The sequence below is a fragment of the Periplaneta americana genome, chromosome 9, assembly GCF_040183065.1.
Source record: "Periplaneta americana isolate PAMFEO1 chromosome 9, P.americana_PAMFEO1_priV1, whole genome shotgun sequence".
In the NCBI taxonomy this organism is placed as follows: domain Eukaryota; kingdom Metazoa; phylum Arthropoda; class Insecta; order Blattodea; family Blattidae; genus Periplaneta; species Periplaneta americana.
The window spans coordinates 93086972-93107728 of record NC_091125.1 but is presented as its reverse complement, the minus strand read 5'-3'; the positions used below and the strand labels follow the sequence as shown (position 1 = coordinate 93107728).

The 20757-nt window shown below is 35.0% G+C and overlaps 1 protein-coding gene across 2 annotated transcripts in view; it reads right to left on the bottom strand.

Moving 5' to 3' along the window:
• Nucleotides 1-20757, bottom strand: part of LOC138706244 (probable G-protein coupled receptor Mth-like 3) — a 78999-nt gene that overhangs the window by 7186 nt on the left and 51056 nt on the right. For both annotated transcript variants that reach the window (XM_069835295.1, XM_069835296.1), the window contains one exon: nucleotides 15882-15960. In XM_069835295.1, the coding sequence (XP_069691396.1) occupies nucleotides 15882-15960 (79 nt within the window). The remainder of the gene's footprint in view (nucleotides 1-15881; nucleotides 15961-20757) is intronic.

Here is a 20757-nt window from a genome sequence, read left to right as displayed (position 1 = left end):
TAGAGCTTAACGATATTTCATCTTTAACAACATGTATACCCTTGTCAACATTTTGAAGTATAATTAAGTTACATCTATTCGAATTTGTGGGGTTTAAAAAAGGGCGCGTCGGCTACTGTGGCTATTTGCGCCCTTATCTAAAATATTTCACAAAACAGAAACACAGAACAATAACCAGAATGCTTAAAAGATCTAAAAAGCGTTGCCACTGTTAAAACGAGGTTCACAAATGCAGTTTCAACACGGTGATGCATAAAAAATATAAAAGTGAGCAGGTCTCACACCCTAGCTAGTATTTAAAAAGAAACAGTAAAACAAATGCCACCCGAAATAAATTATGTGGCACATTTATAAAATGCTCGGATATAAAAGGTCCGAATGTCAAATTTGTTAAAAACATATATTAAACAAATAAACTGTAGAAACTACTTCGTCTGAAAATATACAGATTAGATTAATGGGAATTAGTGGTTAGTGAATGTGAGTGATTCAAGTGAATAAATAAGTTAACAACTATTGAAGAGTTCAACAAATATAAACAATGTTCGGAACAATTAATAAGAGATTGAGAGAAGTCATTGTTTAGTTAAATGAGATTAGTAAGAATAAGATAGATAACTAGGAAAGGGAAGGGTAAATATAAGAAGAGGGAAGGGAAACAGAGATGAGGGACGCGATAGAAAAGTGATCAGGATCATTTATATGTAATAGCCGGAGGTTTAGAAAAAGCGTAAGCAGAATGTTATGTATCCAAGGGAGTGATGGCACTGTATACAGAAATGTGAAGGGCCATCACGACCGATGTAAGCTGGTGGAATAAATATATCATATCATATTAAACAAATGTAACCTCCGGATATAAAGGGTCCAGAGGATAAGTAAAAACTGGTCATTACAAAACTTAGTCATCTGTCAAGTCCTGTATTCGATAAAAATCTCAGAACTGCATTTGTACAATTTATTAAAATAATTTCCAAGAGTGTCACGTAGAGTCGGCTCATCTATTCGATCGTTTCTCAGAGGTGACATATCGGAGTAATGAAAATGTATAACACAGAAACATCACTGTCACCGAGTCGAAGTGAAAACTGCGAACGCCGTAATGATTCAAAAGAGGAAGGATGCGGGTACACGACTGTGAAAGTTTCGATGGCGTGCTGCGTTCCTAGCGAAAGTGATTTGGGGCGCACCGTGCTCGAGCGCTCATAACTCGAAATGTACGCATCATAGACGGTCGGATAAGTACCGTTCAACAGAAAATCGTTTGTTCTAGAATTAAATCTATCCTAGCTTTCCTCAGAAATGATATTAAGGAGTTGGGTGTAACGAAAAATGTGTAACGCAGAAACTTTGTCACGGAGTCGGACGAAGTGAAAACCGAGAATGACATAATATAGCTTACGGTTCGGAAAAGTAAGGATGTGGGTACACGACTGTGAAAGTTTCGATCGCACGCTGCGTTAATAGCGGAAGAGGTAGGGACTCACTTTGGGGTATAAAAACCAGTACTTGCGCGGCTATGTGACCATAGTTTCCATGTCTTTCCGAGCACAATCGATTTCGAACCTAACATATGATGTCTCTGTGAACCGTATGCCGTGTATGAATTATGTAAAATTTGAAAACTTGTTCAAAATCTTTATTTCTTTCGAACTATCATGAGCCAAAACTACTCCGTTCTCATCATATGAATTTGTTGACATAATTCTATGCCTGAAACCTCGCGGACATCTCCATAGGATGGCACCCCACTGATATTTTGGAGTGTTTCTTTCGGATTATTCTTGATGTTAACCCACAATTGAATCTGTTATTTGAAAAATCACACATAGATATTATACGTTTTCAGAAAATTGCAAAAATAAAAAAAAATCCCTGCAGCTTATAAATTTTGGATTACGCTCTTATCTTTTTAAAGTAATTTTTTATTTGAATTCCAATATTTCTAGATATTTTAAAGCAACTTTTAATATGAGGCCTATTTCAGAGCGCCGGGGTGCTCTAAAGTTCGTGGACATGTATTGTTTCTCAAATACTTGAAATGTTTACTATAAAAATTATAATAGTTTGTATTTATTTTGTATGTAAACTAATGAGAATAAAAGCTATTAGGTACTAATTTAGCATATAAGCTTAACGTATTTTGTCCTTCATTTTATACAATCAAAAGAAATATTCTAAAACGCTTGAAAGTTAAAACACTGATATCTTATTTAAGTTCCGCACTACATTCCACAGGTGCGCCATCTATTGTTACGACTAGGCCAGGAAAATATATCTTCATATTTTTTATATCATCCTCTTCAGGGAAATACTTTCAAGATATTATCACTTAAATTAAGCGGTTAGGGGAGAGGGGGGTAAGATGGAAAGGTTAAGTTGAGTTCAACAGTAGAAGCACAAGATCAACTTTGAAACAATTCGTTTGTCATTACATTAAATTTAATATCAGTAGGCCTACTACATTTGTATGAAATTTTACAGAAATCAAATAAATAATTCTCTCCCAAACAGCTTAATTTGCTGAAAGTGTATTATTTCCATTTTGCCCTCATCTGGTGGGCAAGATGGAACAGTCAATGAGTGTAATATGGAAAAGTGTTACAAACTGATTTTCATCTCCTAAAATCTCTTGCTTATCCAATTGCACACCGTATTTTGCCACAGTACTGTTGGAAAATGACTTTCACTTAATATAAATTCAACGTTCAACCAAATAATCGTTCTAGTGATGCCACAATATGGGTGAATGTTGGCAAAGTCAGTCAAGATAAGACAGAAAAAATAACAGGCCTACCTACACTCACATTCATTACCATTGGTAGAGGTTTCAGGAAGGTTAAACACACTAGGAAACATTATTAAAATATTAAACATTTGATCTACAAAAATCACAATATTCGACCTACATTGACAGAAAAAATGAAAGGATTTTGTAGAACGAAAATTCTGCTTCGGTCTCCATGAAATGCTTACACCATGTCCGATAAAATGGCAATGTGAACGAATCAACTTCTATACACAAGGGGAGTCCCATACCTATTTTGAATAGTTCACTATAATCCATGAGAGGATTTGGAATATGCATATAAAATAATGTTATTCAGTAGCGCTTTAATACGGACGCAAAACAGACTGGTGCACAATACAAGTGTACTAACTTTAGCAAGTTAATGCAAGTTTGACATTACTTAAATACAGACGGATAAATGATAATATTTACGGGATATTTTCATTTGCTTCTGTAGCTACAGTACAGCAATTAATTGTTTGAGGACTCCTTTGCGTTGTTATAGTCTTGTACGATGTTTTACAGTGAGGGGCCCCTGATGAACCTATTGGGAGATACAAAATGCAGCAGTATTCCGTTAAATTCTGCATCAATGGAATAGATAGCGATTTTTCTGAGAAATTGTGTAATGACAGCAAGAGAAAATTGGAAAATTTAGAGAAAACTTGATCTGTTTGGTATTTACGAAATAAGAACACGGGGTCTCGGAAGAGGAAAACGTCTAGCTAACCTATATTATTTTGTAAAGAGATTCCATGGGATATTCGAATCAGAATGTTTTGGATATATTGCCTTCGCAGGCATTCGGGGAAACTGCTTCGAGCCAATGTTTTGTTTGCTCAAAAAAAAAAAAAAAGTAACAGAATGACGCAAATATTTGTACAAAACGATTTAAAGTTTACTTCAGAGATGCTAACGATTTTAGCAGATGTTGACTCGTGTCCAAGGAGACGCTAACAAATGACTCGCTGTGAAATTCAAACTGTTGCATAAAGCTTATTAGTAACCAGTAAGCAAGACATTTCCGAAAGGAATAACAAAAGCGAAGTGATCTATCCATGGCATAATAATTATCTGGTGAATCCCCACCTTAAGGATCTCAATTCGATTTTCAACAATTCTGGGAGATTTGTGGTGTCGGTTATCTTGTGCTTGTGCTCTATTGTTCTCTTAATTTCCCATGCTTCCATTTCTTTTACTGCCACATAATCTGAAATGTTATGTACTTCGAAAGAGACTTTAAAGGAAAAAATAAGTACAGTACATTATACAGGGTCCGGCATTTGGTTCCGAAGGTTTCAACGTGCTGTTGTAAAGGAACTATAAGGTTTTAAAATTAAAAAAATAACACAGTATGTAGCTTGAATAATGCAATTTATTGCAAAGTCTTCATTTTTTTTAAATTACACACTTCAAGTGATCCCCATGGTATCTTATGACCTGTTGTAATCTTACACGAAAATTGTTCATGACACTTGCAATAAACCTGGGGTTTCGTTGATTTCTTGCACTTCAGCCTGTATCCTGTTCTTCAGATCCTGGATAGAGTGTGGTCTGGTTTGAAACACTCTTGTTTTGAGGTGTCCCCACGAAAAGAAGTCAGGAGCTGTTAGATCTGGGGATCGAGCCGGCCAATTGATATCTCCAAACCGAGAAATTATGCGTCTTGGGAAGAGATTTCTCAACAATCGCAGCGTGTCTCTGGCAGTATGGGCCTTGTGCAATATCCGACGAACTGTCCTGTCAGATATTCGCAAGGCCGCAGCATGTCGCACTGCAGATCTTGACGGACTTCGTTGCACAGCCAATCTCACTCCTTGGGTATTTTCTGGAGTACGAACATAACGCCCATTATCATGAAAAGTGCCTCTGGCATTAAACATGTTAAACCAACTCACTATTGTGTTCCTCGAAGGAATCCTACCGTGTCTCTGAACATTGAACTCACGGCGAAAATTGCATGTTTGGAAGTTCATGTTGCCTTGACAATATTTCATTTTCGCTACTTTAATTTCATTTTACAGCTCTCATTATCATTGGAATAATATCCCAAAACCGTGAATAGGGACTTCATAACTGACAAACTATTTCAGATGAAAACAGATCTACTGAAAGGAAATATATTACTGCGTAAGTTATTCTTCGTTAATAAAAAAAAGTCGATAAAAGGTGAAGCACTGAGCTCGAGAAGGAATTCTACGAATACTGAACTCGAAGAAAACCAGTTATTAATTTAACAAGAGTCGCAAAGCTGTAGCATTCTTGAAGTACATTGCGCAAAGCAAAGTAAACATACGAGCATCAGCAAGTGGAGTGCGCATGTGCGATGACGCGTTTCGATTCTGTTCAAAGCCTGAGTGGGTCTCAAGGGTGCAAGGTGTGACGTATAGCACGATTCAAATATGGTGTCAGAGAAGAATGTGACAATCGTGAAGCTACGTGTTTGAGGTAAAATACAAAGTATAAGAGAGATTATATAATCTAAATAAACGGAGAAAAAAACAACTGAAAAAAGGAGGGAGGGGGAAAGAACGAAGATTTGGAAGGAAGAAAACAGTTACAAGATAGAGAAAAGGAAAAGAGAAAGAGAGAAATAAAATAGGAAGAAAAATAGAAGAAAGAAAAGAGAAAAGTTTAAGGTATGGAGGGAGAGATAAAAATGTAAAAAGAGAAAAGGGGAAAATAAGATAGAATATGAAGAGAGAAAGAAAAGAAGGAATAAGACGGAAAGAAATGAGGGGAGATATAAAGAAAATAGGAAAAAAAATTAATTAAGAGAGAATGAAAGAAAGGAAATAGAAACATGCAACACTGGTGTGCAATGACTTAAAGAAGTTTGGAAAAAAAGGTAGGAACGAAAAAGGAGACGAAAGAAAAGAATGAAAAGAGGAAAAAAGTAGACATCGGGACTACAGATTAAAGAATTGTTTTCCCTTCCTCACTGAGTTTTTTTATTCAGATTTGATGTTGCTTGTTTGTTTGCGCAGTAACAGATTTCGTAATTACTTCGTTAGCCTTGGTTGCTTCGAAACTTCTAGCACCGGCGTAGAAATTTGACGATATAAGATAAGACTCAATTAGTTACAGAAGCTCGAGGAAGCATAGCTCACACGGAACTATCTTATTTATAGAAACGTACAAGGATTTTTTCTACCCAAAACTTGCGATTGAGTCGCCATAATAATAATAATAATAATAATAATAATAATAATAATAATAATAATAATAATAATAATAATAATACTAAATCCTTGGCGCTACAGCCCATGAAGGGCCAAGACCGACCAGGCGGCTGCTGACCTCATGTCCACATGCCGAAGCAGAGGTGGACGATCATCCAACTAGAATGAAGGTATCGTGTGATTAGCACGATGATCTTCCCAGCCGTTATAGCTGGTTTGCGAAACCGGAAATGATAATAATAATAATAATAATAATAATAATAATAATAATAATAATAATAATCCGTGGCGCTACAGCCCTTTAAGGTTCCAGGCCCACCAGCCGACTGCTGACCTCACGGCCACATGCCGAAGCAGAGATGGACGATCATCCAAGAGGAATGGAGGCACCATGTGGTTAGCTGGCTTTCGTAACCGGATTTCGCTGTTTATCGTAGTTCCCCAAGTGCATCACGATGCTGTGTGGGCACCGGTCCCATACACTGGCCGAAATTTCATGAGAAAATGTCTTCCCCCATGAGGACTCGAACCAACGCGCATTCTGTAACGCAAGTCCTAACGCAGGATGCCTTAGACCACGACGCTACGGCGCGGAACCCATAGAAATATGCCTGCTCATAAAAAGTAATAATTCTTGCTAAATATGAGTAATAATTATTTTGTAGTCTGTTTGAAACCTTTTTGTTTAAATTATACAAAATGGCTATTTACTCTGAATCGACTTGACTGTTTTTTTCTTGTTATAATATATATCGTCGTCGTTCAGGCAGAAGTCACTAAGTCCAAAATAGACGAAGTCCATTATTTTGGATATTTTAAGAAATAATGCGTATCTACATGACAACAACTTCACATTTATGCCGATAAAATTAACTAGGTGGTGTAACCAAAAGAAAAAATAGGTTAAATTATGGCAAAATAGATTTTTAAAATTTGATAAAACTTTAAAATCGCTAACTCAAAACAACAATTTTGGACTTAGTAATTTCTGCCAGAAGGACGACGATACACTTTTTATAGGGGAGTGATTATTATCCAGCACTGCAGCCATTGCCCACATATTGTGCTAACCTCCAACTAGGCGCATGATCACCCACACCTGCCGACAGCGCCAAGGTCCGCAGTGTTTCCAAGGTCCCATGCCCTGTGGACCAGCCCCCTTCGCACTTTCGACAACCGGTGATCGGAGAATTTATGATGGTATGAAGAAATGACGGAATGAATCATGACTATATTGGGGTAAAGGGAGAACCTCGAGAAATAAACAAACTGCGACCTTTTCTGCCACAACTGTTGCTATGAATGTTACAATGAAACATCACGGCCTGACCAACACCGTACATCGGACGTCTAGTCTAGGATTATGATCTAGATCAGTGGTTCCCAAATTTTTCGACTCGCGAACCTCTTTCACAAAGATCTGAATTGGGCGAACCCCTTATTAATATAAATACTATTTGACAACCTTAAATTTACTTAAAGTTGCTATTAATTCGGGATTATAATATAAGTACATAATATACTGCAGGCATGTCAATTGATGCCCATAGGAGCAAGCGCTCTTTAGAGCCCAGGAGAGCCTGAGCGCTTTACAGCGGAAAGGAAAGAGACAGACGAAAGAGGTGGTATATGCCGCTTGGTCGAGTTATATTCAGGGATGGCCAGCACTGATTCAATAGATAAAGGGAAGAGAACTTATTAAAACTGTATCCATGTTAATTTTTAGAGTTGCCTGAGAAGTATAAGTGCATTATAAGAATGTAAGTTTTAATTTTAATGCTCATTTTTCACAAGTTTGATTTTTTTATTCAAAAGAAATATTTTCTCAACTTTTCGTATAGAAAAGTGAAATTTTCAGGTATATGCCTATTTATTTAGTAGCCTTACAGAATGTTTTCATAAATCTAATATACCGTATATACGTATTACTGAAGATAGTGTATTGAAAATTTTGAAAATATTCGCATGGAAATTGTTTGTAAGCAAATGAATTAACAAAGCAACTACTGTTACATCATAAGCAAAAGATACGTGCCCATGTGTTGTAAAAATGTCAGCTCCATAGCTTCAGCAGATTTCGAGAAAATAGTTTAATATTCTGATGATAGGAAGTTGCTCACAAATATCACCTTAAAAGCATAATGCGATAAGAGTTTTGTTATGTAATATTAGTTACATTTAAAACAGATACAGTACCTAGGTAACTTTGCTTTGTACTGTAATATTGTTTTGATTAGTTTATTGATTACTTTTGTAAGGCTAAAGATACCATCAATTTAAATTCCAAGTTATATCATACTCAATCACTTTCTTTATGAATGATGTGTTTCATCCACTTAATACAGTATAATATTATACTACTATGGAATTTAAGTGAATATTCCTTCTTAACTCAATATTATGTTATTAAGATTTAAAACACAAGTGCAATATTAAGAAATCAGTGTTAGTACTTTTTTTTTACAGATAATATAGATAATATTAAACAGAAAGAAGCCATATAAAAGTAACGACATAAAATTTCACGTTCCGTTTGAAGTTTGTGCACCACTGTTTTCTTAATCCAACAGGTTGCTTATTCATATACACAACCCTTCCTCTTTCCATACTTAGTGCTTGCTGCCCGCACACGTCGTCAAGGTCAGAAAAATGCGCTTGCTTTGACATCACTGATATACTGTATTGCAGATAAAGGCTACAGTATGTTGCATAAGTCACGCATATTTTCTGCTACAATTAAATGGAAATGTTTTTTTTTTTTTTACATTTTTATTTAGCTGTAGCAGAAAATATGCGTGACTTTGAAACGCACTGTATAACTATATCCACCTTGCGCTGACGGCTAATGAGTTGTATAACGACGCCAAAAACAGTCTTAACAAACTTTGACGTTCCACTGCGGCCAAACTGCGTATTTTCGGACATGAGTTCCCTCTCGTAAAACAGTCAGTTCGGTGCCCGCACCACATTTTGCGCGTTGTCGGTTTTTTTTAATCAAGTTGGAGGTCGACAATTGGAATCCCTTTTTGTAATTTAATGTACATTCTCATGCTCTTTATAAAACTGGAACGCACTCCCATAACATATCCGGAGCGTTGTCATATTATTTTGAAACCCCACAGCGCTCAAACTACAGTATGTGCTTCCGGACTTGGATCCTCTTTTAAAAAATGATCGGTTTGTTCTCTCGATAGTATTTCGAATCACCCTGTTTATACTGTGTTCGCTCAGTCATGGTATTTAATATGGGAATGAATTATTTCTAAATCCTATCTTCCTTGTGTGTTTCACAAGAAAATATTATATAAGGAAAAGTTTTAAGGCACTAAAAATACATCGAAATACACAAACTATTTTATTTTCTTAATAAGTTCATAAGAATTAATTAAATACAATTATAAAATGTAACTTCATTATTAATTTTTTACTGGGTTATTTAACGACGGTGTATCAACTACGAGGTTATTTAGCATCGATGGAATTGGTGACAGCGAGATGAGGCCGAGGATTCGTCATAGATTACCTGATCATTGCCTTACGGTTGGGGAAAACCTCGGAAAAACCCAACCAGCTAATCAGCCCAAACGGGGATAGAACACGCGCCCGAGCACAACTCCGGATCGGTAGGCAAGCGCCTTAAGGGGTTAGGTACAGCTTACAGCAGTAAAATTTTGGGAAATATTCAATATTTTTTTCCTCCATTACTGTACCTTGTACAATAATGAAAATTGGTTTGTGTAAAACACTGTCCTTCTGCTATATGAAAAAAATATTTTTAAGATTAAAAAAATTATTTATACTTTTTTCTTCAAAATTCAAAATGGTGGCAGTTCACTGTGCAGTGATGAAGCGTTTCCATCATAACTCATAAATTTGTTAACTTTTTCATGTACTCTCTCTTTTATTTTATTGTTGAAACTCATATTTACAATATCATGCTCTTTCAACTACATTTCTTAATAAATAATATATATTTTTTTATTTTGTGTTAGAAGAAAATATTGATATTTGACCATTTTTAAATGAATTTATTTTTTATCAAACAATCTGTCAAAGGTAGAGAAGTGATCTTGCATCATATTGTAGATGTGACATGTATAAATACACATACAAAATTTCATCAGAGAATGTTGGATAGTTTTTTAGTTATGTGGGAAACGCTTCATCACTGCACAGTGAATTAAGTTTTGAAAAAAAGAATGTCAATAATTTTTTTTAAATCGTAAAAAATTTTCTTTATGTAGTAGAAAGACAGTTTTTTACACATACTAATTTTTATTATTGTACAAGATAGAGTAATGGAGGGAAAAAAATGTTGAATATTTCCTAAATTTTACTGCTGTAAGCTGTACCTAACCCCTTAACCGACTGAGCTACACCAGTTACCTAACTTCATTATTTGCTTTTGAATTTTTCCTATATAGTGTATTAACAATTTTATTTAACTTTGTGTTATTTCCACAACTTCCGTGTAACTTGATGTTAAATAAATAAATAAATAAATAAATAATTAAATAAATAAATAAACAAATAAATAAATCGACTGTAGAAGAAACAAAAAGTATACTATTAAATAAATCAAATGAACTTATATTTTAGAGTTTTATTTAATTAATTCCTCTGAAGTTATCAAGAAAATAAAATATTTGTTAGTGCATTTCCATGTATTTTTTAGTCCTTCAACATTTTCCCTTATAAAATTTCCCTGTGAAACATAAGGGGTCCACACCTATGGAATAACGGTTAACGCGTCTGGCCGAGAAATCAGGTGGCCCGGGTTCGAATCTCGGTTGGGACAAGCTACCTGGTTGAGGTTTTTTATGGGATTTTCCCTCAACTCAATATGAGCAAATGCTGGGTAACTATCGGTGCTGGACCCCGGATTCATTTCACCGACATTATCACCTTCATCTCATTCAGACAGTAAATAACCTAAGATGTTGATATTGCGTCGTAAAATAACCTACTAAAAAAAACATTCAGTAACTGATTTCCCATGTTAAATCCCTAAGTATAGTAAACTGTGTTACAAAGTGTGTATTCAAGAAAAAAAAGGCGTATTAAACAGTGAATAAGTAACGAAGAAGGTAAGTGTAACGATATAACAAGAACGCGTGTGAATAATAATTCAACTGACAGTCAGACCATGGCCACGTGTCTTTCCGGTCTCCGCTTCTCATCTGAGATTGTCGCGACTCTGTCCAGTCGTGCTCGGCCAACTTGACTTCCGAAGATGGTTAGACGCGTGACGTGAACATGACGCGTGCAGGAAACCCGACAGCCCACGTGACCAAGAGATATTGAAGCACGTATAGACAGTATCTCCGTAAAGTCACGGTTGTGATTTCAAGAATAATGTAATAAAATTGTAACGAAACATGATGGAGATGTGAAATAGCCACTAAATGCAAGAAGAGCTCTCCAAACTTTTACCGTGTATTTACTGGAGTTCAGTATGGACTTTTCTGGCAGCGCGGCACTCCAATTCCTGTCACACACGACCACAAACACCGGCAGTGAGTGATGTGATAGCTTAATTGATTCGCTCTTTCATATTGTTAATGTTGTTAATGAGTAACTGTGCAAAATTTGCTTGGTCCGGAGAGCGTGGTGGCCGTATCTTCCTCTACCGATCCATCTCTGTCAAGATGTTTAATTTAAAATTTCCCGCCTAAAAAGTGACGAGGAGTATTACCTTGTTGAAGTACTATATTGGCGTTGAAAATCTGTGGTGCTGCAGAGAGTTTCAACATATGGAAGTATTTCTAGGAAAGAAAAGTGATCGATTAGTTAGTCTCTTGCAAGAGTACATCACATATTGCACTCATGTCGAAGAATGGCATGTGAACTTTCATGAGCCCGTATTCCCACGTTGTCAACTGCATAAATTGCATTTCATAGCAATCGATCGGTAGGTAACCATGACAACTATGACGAGACAAAAGCTTGAAGAATTATTATTTCATGTAGTGGCTGTTTCAGATTCCTGCCATATTATGTCATTGCAATTTTATAATAATTTAAAACGTCACCATGACTACAAGTAATTTGTTAAATTGCTCAACTCTGCAAGTTTATTTTTGTTTTATTACAATTCATACAAATGTATTATTATTATTATTATTATTATTATTATTATTATTATTATTATTTTTTTTAATCGGTTTTAACGACGCGGTGGTGTATCAAAACTTCACGGTTATGTAACATTCATGGCATTTTATTGGTGATAGTGGTATAAGGCGAGTGAGTCAAAAGTTTTGTCGTGACGTTCGCTTTGTAGTAGGGAAAAATCTTGGAAAAATCACCAAATAATCAGTTCATGCGGGGTTCGAACTCAAGTTTAAGTGCAACCTCGGAGCAAGAATCCAGCTTGCTAAGCCCTGAGTAATAATAATAATAATAAATAATAATAATAATAATAATAATAATAATGATAATAATAATAATAATAATAATAATAATAATAATAGAATCCTTGTAATGAATAGTATAAAATACATGGAAATCCAATAGTACCTAATTCTTGCATGACATGCACCTTGTGATGGCTGAGTGGTATCACATATTGATTATTTTCCAAGACCCCATACTCTAGCGTCTCCCCTTCTCAGAAAAGCCATGCAGTATTCACGACATGAAGTTCACAAATTAATAATTAATGCTACTAACTATAAGAAGCGCACAGAACACACAACAATTAAATACAGGTAATTCAATAAAAATGATTCTAACGTATAACGAAACCCGAATTCAGTAAAAAGTAAAACCTATTCACTGAAAAACCATCTTGCTAAAAGAGAATGTCCAAAAATAAATTGAACAGCAACATTATAGAAAGTAACATAAAGTATAAAATTTCTGATTTTGACAGTTTCGCTTATTTATTCATTTATTAATTTCAATACTTCTAGATTATTATCAGGTTTACTCCAATCCACGTGTTCTTTTTTATGATTTTTTTACTTGGTTATTTAACGACGCTGTGTCAACTACTGGATTATTCAGCGTCGATGGAATTGATAAAAGCGAGATGAGGCCGAGGATTCGCCATAGATTACCTGACATTCACCTTACGGTTGGGGAAATCCTCAGAAAAAAGCCCTACACCAGAGCGCAATTCCGATTCGGCAGGTAAGCGCCTCAGTCGACTGAGATATGCCGGTGGCTTCCACATGTTCTAAATTCACAATAGTACTATCACAATCTAGTATATACAGTCACGAAGCTCGAGTTTATGAGGGTACTAGGAACAATAGACTGTGCATGTAGGCCTACTATATCGCATTGTCTGTGATGAGGCGATAGCAGCGATCCTAGTGGTTAGCAACTATCTATGGATGTATATTTATTATGTATTGAGCTTCGTGACTGTATATACTAGACTGTAGTACTATCATAAGTGGCGTCACAAGAGGATATAAAGGAAATTAAAATCTCATTTGATATTTTATATGATTATTTCGCAAATAGAATAATAAATAAACAATTAATAAAATATATAATAACCATATTATTTACTTATAAGCTATCGTATAATATTTAATTCGCATTTGTAAAGAAAAACAGAATAACTGAAATATTCATTCTTTTTATAAACTTAATAAAGCTTAGAAGTATGAAAATTTATGCAATTTTAATATGGAAGTGACATTCCATGACGTACTTAACCCTCCTGCTATCAAGGATTTTCACAACTTACTACTACCAAGGGGAGTAATACGATTATCTCCATAAAAATCATATGCCGATCTTTGTTAAGCATTTTGAATATAAACAATTTATGTATTATTGACTATAGACTTACAGAAAATGTAAAAACATAAAATAATTATCCTATTTTTAAAAATACAGAGTGATTACAATTTTTTTTTTGTTTCATGTAGTTGAAAACATACACCAAATTTAATGAACCTTAGATATGTCACTGCTGATACTATGAGGTAACATATAGAGTAAATTTAAATTTGTCTCCCTTTCATTTCAAGACAAATTCCTCAAAGCTATATAGTTCTGATATGGTGAAAAACGCATTTGCAAGGAAAGAAAGCCACAGTAATATAAAAAGTTGGAAACCATTTCAGTTGAATCTTAAAATTTAAATATTCGAATACGGTACCTTCTATACAACAATGAGGGTTTAACAAATATTTGTTTATAATAAAATGAAATAAAAAAACAGAACAAAACAAAACAAAACAAAAAAAACATTCTTTTGCGTTCTAAAAGTAAATAAATATATAAACGTAATAAAATAAATTTTATTTCTTTGTTGAAATTCAACTATTCGAACTCCACTTGTACTACAACGAGCATTTCGAAAAAAGGTTTCTAAGAAAATCGCTTTTAGGAAAACCATAACACACAGAAATAAAAAATAAAACATTTGGAACAATAGGTCTTGATAATATAAATAACAAATGTAAAAATTGTTGTAAATAAAAAAAAAAGTCATTTGGAAGCAGACAAACTCATAAATGAAGAATATTAAGCTACAGATTGAATTTTATATCACGGAATTTTCATGACACAGACTACCCAAGGGGGGTAATAAGATCATCCCGCATGAATAATGTTAATTACATCTTAAAGTAGATTAATATTGTTTATGTTATTCTTAATTGAGTGGCTTAGTGCCAGAGTTGCCTAAACCACAAATTTTTTAGCCGCAGATTTCTGCATAAAATGACTGTAAATTGTCATTTGTATGTGTGCCAAAGTAGATGTACTAGATAAATATTAGATTAGAGTAAATGAGAAATAATTTCCATTTGAGAGCTTGTAGTTTTAAAAAGCGAGGTCTGAGTGTAGACTTTGATAACTTTTTTAGTGTAATTGTGGCTTAGGCAACTCTGGTACTGAGCCACTCAATTAAAAGTGTTAGTAGACATGTAACGGACAAATATGTGGAATTTGAAAAAGAAATATGGAGAGAAATGAAAATAATAGTCTATTGAAAAATCGTCAGTGGGGTAATCCTATCACCCCTCTTGGTAGCAGGAGGGTTAATGCTTAGGAAATTGACGTTGATTACTTCTGACTTTGATAATAATAATAATAATAATAATTATTATTATTATTATTATTATTATTATTACGTAGGTTATGAAGTGCCCATGGCTAATGAGAAAGACAGGCTACGATGAGAATCGAAGTCATGTGCTTATCTTGGTCTAGTCATGGCCACTGTGACGATCGCCTAATATAAACACATGTTCTGAGTTCTAAAAAACGCGAATCATCAGCAACAGGACAAAAACACAATATTAAACCGACAATATTCCATTATTAGATGGCTCTGATTTGTTGAAATTCAACGGATTCTTACATTCCATTAGTGAACTGGTACATGAGGGGAATAGCCTACAAGAATTGATTTTAGAACGTGACGTGTCAATACCTCAAGGATACTATAGGCTATAATGTATACATACATACATACATACATACATACATACATACATACATACATACATACATACATACAAATAAGACTTTACACAGTTGTGTTGTGTTTCAACAGTCAACTCTATTGCTTCTTTGGGCTTAAAAAATACGAAAAATCCGCAACATTATAAATAAAACGCCCTTGGTGAAGACCAGTCAATTAGCATTACGTTTTCGGATTTACTACTGACGTTAAGAGTTAAGACAGACATACAAACAAAAATAAAAGAAAAAACGATTTTTGGTTTCAGGATGATTAATTATATAATATGTTGACACCAATTATTTTTGGAAAAGCGAAAATTACCAGAAAATTTTCAGTTACAGATTCATTATTAGTATAGATTCCAAACTATAGAGGCTAGTTGAAATTAATGCACTGAAATGCCTTCATTTCTATTCTTATGTAACCGCTAATACTGTAGCTAAAACATGAATCGTAAGAAAAACACGGGACTTACCTGAAAGCCCAGGCAATGTCAATGCACATCACGTTCAACCAGAAGAAGGCGGCCAAGAATGCAAACTGTATGATGAAGGCTGCAAAAAAAAAAAAACAAAAGAATGATTTTGGCGGTGTCATAGTAATCCTGTCTTTAGATTACTGGAAACAAAAAAGCAACAAACTGAATAAGAAGACCGAAGCGTATCTTTCTGGCTTAGTATTCTGGAAGTTCAGGATTCGGTATTTGTTATCCTCCATTCTTACCTTAAAATCGACCACGATAATATTCTTTCAAATACATCAATTTTCGCAAATTATTTTTTATCATCCTGTTGCCGTATAAATGAGGGCGTGCATTAAATAAATTACAAAATAAATAAATAATTATTAAATCCAAATGGAGACAAATTTTAAACATCATATATGCACGCATATATCACTATATTTTATAGTCATTTAATTAATTTATTAATTCATTTTTCATACACTCAGTTGTAGATCAGTGCGTTATTTAGTGGATCCTCAATGAAGAGATCCCAGTTATATTCTGGAATAGATTGTATCACAAAGGGCAGCAAAAGCTCTATGAGGAAAGTATTATCTGATTCACTGTATTTTGTGCCACAGTTCCTCCATTTTTGCCGTGTCCTAATTTCATTGTCATTAATAGTCTCTGTAGTTAAAATGAAACTTTTAATTATTACAGCGTTCGGGCATGGGTTCAATTCCGGCTTGGGCTGATTATCTGATTTTGGCTTTTATAACATTCCCCAACTGTAAAGCGAATGTCAGGTAGTCTTTGGCGGATCTTCTATCTCATCTCGCCAAATACCATCTCGATATTACCAGTTTCATCGACGCTAAATAACCTAGCAGTTGATACAGCGCCGTTAAATAACTAACTAAAATAAATAATCTATTACGTATACAAGCATGTCCATTATTTGGGTGCGCTTGGCCTTCAAGTGAGCTAATCTTGTAATAAATACAGGGAACATAAACAAGATACACTCATTAGCAGGGGCGTATTTTGAGGACTACCGGGGCTACCGGCGGTAGCCCAAGGAAATTACAAAAGGAAAAGTTTATAATATAACATAATGTAATAATTTTGTATTATTAGTTTTACCATAGTAATTAAAATTAAAATAATTGTTAGATGTATATGCGCTCTCTGCTCTCGAAAAGAAACAAGTTGTCAAGGCGGCATCGCTGGAGAAACCGCTTGCTACGTGAGGTAGCCTGTGACCGTACCGCGCACGCTGTTCTGTGGCACAACTGCCCGTCCCCCCCTCACGCTTCTGTTTCCATCGTGCAATGTAGGCCGGGCGAGTTACCGCTCTCGTGATCGGTTTCTTCGCAGGCGCGAAGCAGCAATACGCTTAGTACGCTAGCTCATGAATGTGATTGTGTTCTTGCAGTGCATTATTTTAAATCTGTGATTTGTTCGAGTGTCTAAGAGTTATATTAATTGTGAATTATTAAGTTTTTAATTTCCAAATTAAGTGATATTGTGAAAAATATGGCAGAACAAGTTTCTGGAGAGGTTTTTGTTGAAAATGACTGTGTAATAGAAAGTTTATTAAAAGTGCCTTTTAACCGTCGTACATAACAACGAGAAAGTTGAAATTGTGAAAATGGAAAACCAACTCCTGAGTTAAATTTGTCCATGGACGTAAAAGAAAAACAGCGAGAGTACACACGCCATTTCACTTCAACATCATATGGTAAGTGGAATTGGTTGTGTGGTACTTCTAAACTGTCTAAACTATTTTGCTGGCCATGTTTGTTATTTAGCCGCGAAACTAATGTGTGGTCAAAAGAGGGGTTTTCTAATATGAACTCCCTTCGAACGGCAGTCCTAGAATACGACAAATCAAAAGCTCATATTTGTAGTAGCATGAACTTTGCAAACTTTGGGAAGACAAGAATTGATTTACAGCTAGATAAGCAAAAAGCTCTACACATCAACCAACACAATGCTCTTGTGAAAAAAAAATCGGGAGATTTTACTGCATCTTATAACGCAGTCTGCTTTCTAGGAAAACAAGAATTGGCTTTTCGGGGTCATAATGATAGTGTGGAATCAGACAATATAGGAAATTATATTGAATATTTAAGTTCCTTAAGTGAATTTGACCATTTACTGGCCAATCATCTTGAGAGTTCAACAGTATTTCGTGGTACTTCTCTCGCAATTCATAATGACTTAATATTTGCTATAAGTGGGGTTATGATAAAGAACATAAAACCTTTTGTGGCCATTGTTGTTGATGAAACAAGTTACTGCTCTAATCAGAGTCAATTGTCCACTGTTTTAAGATACGTCGACAGTACTGCCAATGTTCAAGAACGGTTTATAGGATTCACAAATGTCAGTTCGGACAAAACTGCTGCTGCTTTGTTTCAGCATGTGGAAGGTGTTATAGCAGAATACAATGTCGGCAATAAGTTAATTGCACAGACATACGATGGTGCTTCAGTTATGGCGGGAAATATTACTGGCTTAAAAATGAAAGTTCAAGGAAAGTATCCTCAAGCACTATTTGTCCATTGTTACAGCCATGTTCTCAATTTAGTTTTGCAACAAACTACTTCATCCATTCCAGAATGCCGCATTTTTTTCAAAACACTGTCGGGTTTAGCTGCATTTTTCTCATCATCTCCTAAAAGATCAGAAAACTCACGGAATTTATGAACAAGAAACTCCCAAAAGTAGCACCAACTACATTGAATTTTACATCTCGGCTTGTAAATAGTACAGTAAAGGAATACAGAGAAAAACGGACTGCTTTCTTTAAAAATATCATTTGTAATGACTCTGAAGAAAACTGGGATGATGCTGTAAATGTGCAGGCTCAAGGATATTTGAATTTTTTCACACAGTTTCAGAATATATTTCTTCTTGAAGTCTATGCTAGAGTGTTCGCACATACAGATGTGCTCTACAATATTCTTCAGGCAAAAAGTCTAGACATAGCATACTACTTGCAAGAGGTATCAAAGTTAAAAAAAAATACTACATCCGAGTTCAGACGTAGTGGGTTTCCGTCCATATGGAGTAATATGGAAAATGAAAATTCTTCAGCCAATACAAGGAACCACCATTAAAGCGAAGAAAGGGAGATGATGAATTGAAATACAGGCAGCTGTACTACAGCATACTAGATCGTATGCACATGGAAATTACTGACAGATTTTCTGATTATGGAAAGCTTCAGTTCACACATCTTCTAAATTCTCAAAAATGTTCTGCTTATAGAGAAAACTTCCCGAATGAGGCACTAAACAAATTATTTCAGTCCTATAACAGTCACTTTGATCAAGTACGTTTGAAAAATGAATTAAGTGTAATATATTCAGCAGAAGTCTTTGATTTTTCGAACAAACCTATCCATGAAATATTATCTGCCATATATGAAAACCAGCTGAACCAAGTTATTCCTGAAGTCCTTAAATTGGCAACATTAATTGTGACAATACCAGCTACGTCAGCATCGGTAGAAAGAACATTTTCTGCGTTGAAGAGAATAAAATCCTACTGTAGATCAACTCATACGCAAGAACGTTTATCCGGCTTGGCACTAATATCCATTGAAAAGTCATTTCTACAGAAACTTTGCAAGTGGCCCAACTGTAATTTCAAGGACGAAGTTATCAACGTATTTTCGTCCCAATCAAGACGTCTGGAATTCACATAAATATGTAAGGAATTTTATTATAGGGATTTTAAAATATATTTTGTGTAATAATAGGGTCAGTGGTAGCCCAAACCCTTTAACCAGTATACGCCACTGCTCATTAGAACCAATAAATACTTCAGTTGCTGATAAGCTTACTAACCCTGCCAGTGAACCCCATTTCGAGATATTGCTATTGTGTAATAATGTGCTTTCGTGTCGTTCCCCATAAATTTCTGCTCCGTACAATGTCTTTGCAAAAGTTTAACAGCTAGCAACTGTAGGCCTAGAGGTCACATGAGCGTCGCCGGTGTGCCGGAATTTTGTCCCGCAGGAGTTATTTTACATGCCAATAAATCTTTACAGTAATTGTTAACACAATACTGTCAATACTATTCTTCTTCTTCTTCTTCTTCTTCATCTTCATCTTCTTATTTTTTCACTCTACAACCCTGGGTAGGGGGGGGGGGGTTGGCCGCTTGGACGACAGCTTTCCATCTTGATCTATTCTCCACTAGTTCTTTCCATTCTCTTACTCTCATAGTTTCCAAGTCCTTTGTAACCCCTCTGACCATCTTAATTTTGATTCTCTCCTCCTATTGTGTATTCTCCTTTGTAGCATTCTTTTAGGGATTCTATTATCCGGCATTGTATATAGGTGTCCTAGCCACCTCAGTCTTTGGAATTTTACAAATCTATGTCTTGTCTTCCAATAAGAATATGCAGCTCTTGATTGATTCGTATTCTCCATTCGTTTTGTTCCCTGACGGGTCCATATATTCTCCGTAAGATTTTTGCATACATATCCGCAAACACATTTACATGCATACATAATACATAGATGCAGGGTGTTCCAAAATGTTTGACGGAAACTTCTTGAACATGTAGAGAAGATCTATTACAGTCGTTTTGGATTAGGGATCTTGATAGAGGAACTAAACGAATTCATAAAAAACTACAGTTATAACTAAAACAGATAAATGAATGAATGTAAGCAAACATAGTTATTAAAGCTACATGATTTGTGCTATTTTAGCTAATACTTCTGATTAGAATTATTTTCTAATGTAGGCTATTAAAACTTAGTTTAAAAGCACATTACTTGCTTTCAGTCATCTGATGAATCCCCCTTGTATTTGAAAGCCTCTTTTTTCTTTCTTTGTCTTATTTAATCCCTCCTTTTTTTTTTTTTTTTACTGACTTAGACTCCAA